The 7,338-nt window shown below is 29.9% G+C and overlaps 1 protein-coding gene across 1 annotated transcript; it reads left to right on the plus strand.

The window, feature by feature from the left end:
- Window positions 1–317: 317 nt before the first annotated feature.
- hry (bHLH transcriptional repressor hairy) lies at window positions 318–4,114 on the plus strand. Its single transcript, XM_015510185.2, has 3 exons — window positions 318–695; window positions 2,334–2,429; window positions 2,508–4,114. The coding sequence occupies exons 1-3, from the start codon at window positions 594–596 to the stop codon at window positions 3,153–3,155; spliced, it is 846 nt and encodes a 281-aa protein (XP_015365671.2). The 5' UTR covers window positions 318–593; the 3' UTR covers window positions 3,156–4,114.
- The last annotated feature ends 3,224 nt before the right edge of the window (window positions 4,115–7,338 follow it).

The raw sequence follows: 7,338 nt of genomic DNA on the forward strand, positions 1-7,338 counted from the left end.
GTGTGCAAAACAAGTAATAACAAATAACAATAATAAATATAATGACGACGATGGTAATAATAAATAAACAATAATAACAAGTAAATAACTCGCCACATGGCGAGAAGGAGGGTGGCCGTGGCGAGCTGATCTTCGGATGCGGTGACGGGTCGCGCGACGGTCACGAGCAACAGGTCCCCCACCACAACGGCGGCGGTCCCCGCGATAGCACCTGTACGTGTGCCCGCCCCGTGGCTCGCGCGCGTTTGATGTATATGCGTGTGGTGTGCGCGTGTGCGTGTTTGCGCGTGCGCGTGCGCGTGTGCATTTTCGAACGCGCGCGCGACCGTCTTCATTCCGCTGGTTTTCGGCACGGAAGCGCCAAGTGAGTAGTGACGACCGCATTGTGTCCATTCTTCGGTAGCAGCTCGCAACGACACGCGTCGCCACTAGGTGGTCCTCCTCAGTCTATCCGTCTCGTGCACACGCGCGCTCGCACTCAGGTAGTACTCGTGGTACCGACGTCTGCGAACTTTGTGTTACGTCCCGATCGCATTGGCAACTGGACGTTTTTGACGTTTTTTCCTCGTAGTTTTTTGAAAACAAAAAAAACCATGACTTCCGGAGTGGCGGACGACGATCCGTTGCAGTCGCAGCGTTCACCTCTGGCCACCGACGTGTGCAGCCAAAAGAAGATAAATGAAAACAATCGACGAGTGAGTTTAACACGATTTAAATATCTATAAAATGTAGAATAATTATTACATTATTTTATGTTGCGTTAGATAGATTATAATTCATAAATAAGTAATAACCCGAGATAGTGACTGTGGGTTTTTGGTTGTCGAGTATAAAAATATACGTTTTATCTTATTCTGTTACTGTAGGTAATATGAGTAACGCATTATAATTGGATAGATTCGTACCGTTTTGGTAACTCTATAGATGATGGGTTAAGAGAAGTACCGACTCGAAACAAATTTAAAACATTTTTGCCTATTTTAAACATTTTTACTATTATTTTTTTTTTATTTTAAATATTTTAAAACGTAAAAGATGGTTGAATCTACAGATCGAATATTTTTTTTAATATTGATTTTTTTAAGACAAATAATACAAATATGCATTAATGCGACTTGTCTTCAATAATTTTGGTTTCCAAGTACAAATAAATATTGTCAAACATACGAATAACTGCCAATAACAGTAATATTTAAGTAATTTATAACTAAAGTAATAATAACGAACTAATGCCAATAATAACTTTACAGAGTAACAATAACAATATTATAATCTAAAGACTATAATTTAAACAAGAGTTTTTTTTTTTTTTAAACATTTGTTTTTTTATTAATATGTTTCGGTGAAAACTATAGTATTATTTTTGTTACTAATTCTAATTTTTTAAGTTCATACCTATAATAATTTTACCAATTCTACTTACCTACTAACATACTTTGTTAATAATTACTTTTTTTGTTACAATACATTATTTAACATTTTTAATGATAATGAATTAGGTTTATAAATTTAGATTAAATCCAATAGTAAGAAAGATCTCTGTAACATAATATTTACGTATGCAGAGATCTTATCATTGTATGTATTTTACTTTATAGTGTTTCAATAAACGTAATTAAACTTAACGTCAATAGAACGATTTTAATCAATTTTAGTCAATTTTGTTTATTTCTCTTTACAAATTTAAATTTAAATTTTATATTTTTGAGAAAAAAAATATATGTTTTTAACAACGAAGAATATGTGTACGATATTATAAAAGTAAATAATATTAAATGTAAATGGTATAGACTATAGTTTATTAATAGTTTCACTCATGTGTAATATTTTGTTGCCTAACAGCTAACACATATTATTTACAATTTACTTAACATAATTTTAATTTATACATTATATTTAATTACTTTACTTATACAATTTTGTGTGTGTGGCTAGTGTACTAGAATGGTGTATGTAAATAAGTATTTATGAGTTCTGATTTTTATATTTAATTTTTTGACTCGTAAAAATGAGTTAGGTATAGGCAACTTCTTATACACACGTGCCTAATGTTGATTCATATTGTGGATACGGCACTCTTATAGGTCACAATTGGAACGAAATTTGTTTAATGTAACACAACTCACAAGAAGTAATAGAATATTTTAACCGAAGTTTTTTACCTGTGATTCGAGACACAATATATTTTAATCTAATTATAAATAATAATAAACCACGGTATAATATCAAACTTAACTGTTAAAATAAACTATAAAGTGATTTAAGAATTACTGACTTAAATAATCTGACTTGTTAGAATGTGAAATTATAAAAGTATCAATTTTTTTTTCTAGAGCAATAAACCAATAATGGAGAAGAAACGAAGAGCAAGAATAAACAATTGTTTAAACGAATTAAAGACTTTGATCCTAGATGCAACTAAAAAAGACGTAAGTATAAATAGTAAAAACAACAAATTATAAAAACGTTGAAGTATATTAAATTGTTTATTCTATTTTATTTTATAGCCTGCTAGACATTCGAAATTGGAAAAAGCAGATATATTGGAAATGACTGTAAAACACTTGGAATCCATGCAAAGGCATAATGTAGCTTTATCTGCTGCTACAGAGTCAACAGTAGCCAACAAATTCAAGGCTGGATTTACAGAGTGTACAAATGAAGTAAACCGATTTCCTGGGCTTGAACCCCATGTTCGCAAACGTCTCATGCAGCACTTGAATACATACTTCAATAAAGAAAGCAGTAATAACAATCCAAAAATTCTTTCAACACCTCCAGAAACATCAAATCTACAATTACATTTGGACTCTAGCCAGAACGCTATACTATTGGGCACCACAGGTTCAGCATGTGGAGTACAATTGGTTCCAACAAGATTATCAAATGGTGATATTGCTCTAGTTTTGCCATCTAGATCTACCGAAACATCACTACCACCCCTTTCCATGATTGTACCAACACCCCCATCTACTCAATCTGATTCTTCTGATACAGAGTCGCCTATGCCTGATAGACCTTCATCATGCTATTCAATGGGTAGCACAGATAGTATTGATACATACAGTCAACCAGAACTGCCCCTAGCACTGGTTACCAAACATAGGCGAGATGAAGAACAGTCAGATCTAGAACAGCCCTGGCGGCCATGGTAGTAATAGTTTATTTTCTGATTTAACAGGATACTCTCATTAATTAAGTGTTTTTATTTTTATCTTCAAAATATGTGTATGTATACTACAAATTATTCATCAACTTACATAAAAATACTTCTTTGTGCCATACATTTTAAATTGTAGAAATTGTTTATTAGAAGTAGAAGGCTGATAGTGCTAATTATTCACTGGCATAATACAGTTAATATTTATGATTTTGTTTTAACATCATTCTTACATCATAGTTTTAGAAATCTACAATAAATAGTTGGAATTTTTTTTTTTTAAACTACAAATTGTATAACAATAGGTATCTATACGCCAAATTATTGAAACAAAATAGCGTTTGTGCAATTACTATGTTAATGTCTAAAGATTAGATATTAAAATTGCCGGGCATTAGTGCAACATATATTATCAGTGTTATTGTTTAATTCTTATCCAATTATTCCATTTGATTAATGCATATTATAATAATTACATTTTATTTTTTATATTCCATCGTCTTTACTTACATGGTTACATAATAATATTTTGCTTTTATTTATCAATTGTATTTAAAGTTGATTTAATTTATACATTTACCTATATTTTATATTTAATAATTTTCTTTATAGATCAAACATTTAGCTTAATGCTTTAATAATAAGAATATAAGATATTTATAGAAGTGTATGGCTTTAGAGTTAAATTACTTGAAATGTAAATTTTGTTTTTGTTAAATTGTCTATAATCATAATTTTGTAATTTGTATTATAAATCTTAAATTATGTAAGAAAAAAAGGTCCATCCACAGCAATAATTACATTGTCTTCCATTTGGTTGTATCTCAATGGGCTTACCTGTTATTTACATGTTACTTTATTTTAATATTGTGTTATTCAATTATATGAAATATATTGTAAGTAATATTACTTGATGTTTAAGAAATACAACTATGTTATTATAAATGAGAAAAAGTATGTATAATTAATAAGATGAAATATCAATATCATTTATACATACCTATAATGGACACCAGTTGTTTGGGCTAGCCTTTTCCTAAATTGTTTTCATCTGAAAACGGATCTACCCTTTAGGCAAATCACGTATTTAACGTTTGAGTATTGTTGAGTGTATAAAACAGACAGTTATAACAAGTAAAATCTACTCGTCACTTCGTCAGATCTACAAACTACTCAGTAGATAATACCTAAATCACAAACTAAGATATCTTAGTTTGTGACCTAAATTAAAAGTTAGTAGACGAACATTATCAATTGAAACTACATAATAGTTTTGTGGTTACAAGCTGCTGCATATCACTAAAGTCGGCTACCATGTTATTGTTATATAATACATCTACTTTGTTTGATGTTTTATTTAATTAAATTAAATTTAGTAGGTACCTACATGTCCTACATAGACCTTATACTTATAGACGAAACATCCATATCCTTCCATGTGTGCTGAACGCTGGTCACGGTTTAAGTCGTATAAGAGATAGAATTCTAAATAATATAGATATTAACCTTGGATGTGGTCAAAAGAAATTGAGATCCAGTGATGCCTTTCTTCGGAACAAAGTTATTTTTTTAAATTTCCACACAATAACTATTGTGATAATATTGGCGTGCTAAAAACAACCTACTGCAGGCTGCGGCCTGCGACTTGAAAGTCTGCGACTGCCTCATAGATTAAAACTCTACTATCTCTACTATGCTGTCTATACTATTATAGTATTACTACTATTACTCTTACTGTCTTACTCTATGGAAGTATGGACTATTGGACTACCTACTACAGGCTAGTGCCTACTTGGTGTCAAACACTGGAATGGTATAGAAATCAAGAAACTAAATGTTATAGTTACAAATTTGAGAATTTATTCAAGTAGCCAAGTCTTAAACACAAAAAGGTAATTTATTATCATTATGGGTCTAGTATATATTATTATGTTTGTATATTAAAAAGTTAATAAAATAGTAATATTGTATAATATAATCAAATTTGAAATGTTTATAAAACTGTTTGTCAATAGGAGTGACATATAATTGTCTTAAGTAATTCAATAAAAATAAATTTAAAAAAGTATTTGCTTGTCCATTAGTTATATAAGGATTACTAATAAATAAATAGTTGATGACTATTATTTGTTGCAAAAAAGAATTAATTTTGTTAATTTTTGCCCAAATTTAATTTTGTTATGATTAGATTCTTTATTAGCTGCATGGTGTTAATCTGACATCCAAATATATATAAATAATAAGTGCTATTAATTGGTCTCTATGGTTATTAAAGAGATTTTGACTCACACAATTATCATCTAATTCCTTATTTTTTTTTTTTTTTTTTGAAAATAGAGAAAAGACAATATATATTTATAAATTATAAAATATACATAATTTGTTCAATAAGTCATTGCAATTACAATAATATATAATATGAAACATAACATGAGTCACTTATTGATAGGGGAAGTCATTCACTGCTATGATAATAGGTACCCCTTGTAAAATTTCTTAGATTGAAATAGTTATCTAGATGTAAAAAAGGTGATTGTTTAGTTCTATATTTGTTTTGTCTGAGTTAAAGGTTGCGATTCCAATTTGTTTTCAGTCTGCTGTCTAATTCCTTAAAAATTCTTTAAGTACTGTTCATATATGTCTTTTTATTTAAGTGAATAAATCATTTTTAAAAATATTCTCACAACCTCTAAAAACCCTTACATCTATTAAACAAAATATGTCAACTACATCACTAGATGATTTTATTATCGTATTATTCCTTTCTTTCAAATTATTTAATGTATTATGAGTAACCGTTTTATCCAAAGATAAATTAATCATCTGTGATGTATTCACAGATTTAGCACTCCTCGTTTTAGAGATATAGTTGCGCCTATGTTCAAACCCGTAAATATAGAACTTGTTCTATTTTTAGAAATACCGTTAAGAGGGGGGGGGGCAGAACCATGGGCCTAATTTATCAACTACCTATTGATTATGGCGAGTTGTGAAAAACAGAATAAACAAAAGTTAAAAGTTAAGTTTGTAATAGTATAGCAGGTAGTACCAATTTTTTTCATAATACTGGTCCGAATGACTCTCCGCCCCTATAGTCATATCATATCTTATCAATTTATCATAATGGTAAACTCAAAAAGAATAAAAAATCTCTATTGAGTAAAATAAAAGATTTGAAGTCTAGTAGGTAATGTGAGAAGTGAGAATATTTTCACGGAATCGTGTTTTGTTCCTTGTTTATTTATTTATTTTAAATATCCGGACAATACGTCCTAATCTCCTCTTACAATAATATGATAATGTACAGTGCAATTACAAAATAAATGATAACATACTTGGTAGGTACTAGAAAGATTTTTAATGCATTATTAAATATTAGGTAGGTATATAAAATACACAGGACAAAAAAAATATATTGATCACATAGGTACTAACATTTATTATTACCTACCCAAGTTGAATATATTTAATTCTAAACTATTGATTCCCTAGACCTCTAACTGTCCTAACTAAGACTTAATAGGATAGAAGTAAGGCCGTAATTGGGAGAAGGTCCAGGTGTCCGGACCCCCCTCCTACAGTCCGATTACCTAGATTGGTCGTCACAGACAATCTGCAAAACGTCCGGTACGAAAAGTTGTACCTACGTGTAAGGTGTAGAGATTAATAATTATTTTGTAAATTTAACATCAGAACAATTTGTATTTATGTTTAATTTTTTTTTTTATTTGTACTTTTTAATTATGAAAATGATTCTATATATTAATAAAAATAATTAACTATTATGTAAATGTAATATTAGAATGACGATTGATGTTTTTAATAACAAGAATTAACTAGATTTATATTATTAACGTAAAATTATGAGTGTATATTGTATTTATATTTGAAAAATTTTTGGACCCGTCCCCCTTTTTGCGTAAGTATAGTTTGAACTTTGTTCAAATAGGAAAAAAAAATATTTGCCGTATCTGTCATCCAGTCAAGTAAAACTGTGGATCCTCAAACATCGACTCGCAGACGACAGATTGGGAACCACTGTTCATCATGGCATATTCGCATATTTTAGTGCGAAGTGCAAACCCTTTCCGGGCTTTACATCACTTACGGTAACACGTAATAAATAAAAATAAATTATGTATATAATGTGAACAAATAAGTCATGTTTATATTTTATA

Source organism: Diuraphis noxia, unplaced genomic scaffold, assembly GCF_037042655.1.
Source record: "Diuraphis noxia isolate RWA-SAM2 unplaced genomic scaffold, SU_Dnox_SAM2 contig0005, whole genome shotgun sequence".
NCBI classification, from domain to species: domain Eukaryota; kingdom Metazoa; phylum Arthropoda; class Insecta; order Hemiptera; family Aphididae; genus Diuraphis; species Diuraphis noxia.

Excerpts from the sequence above, each read along its gene's own strand:
- hry (XM_015510185.2), top strand. The coding sequence starts at position 594 with ATGACTTCCGGAGTGGCGGACGACGATCCGTTGCAGTCGCAGCGTTCA. Across the intron at positions 696-2,333 it reads TAAATGAAAACAATCGACGA|AGCAATAAACCAATAATGGA; the intron begins GTGAGTTTAACA and ends TTTTTTTTCTAG. Across the intron at positions 2,430-2,507 it reads TAGATGCAACTAAAAAAGAC|CCTGCTAGACATTCGAAATT; the intron begins GTAAGTATAAAT and ends TTTATTTTATAG.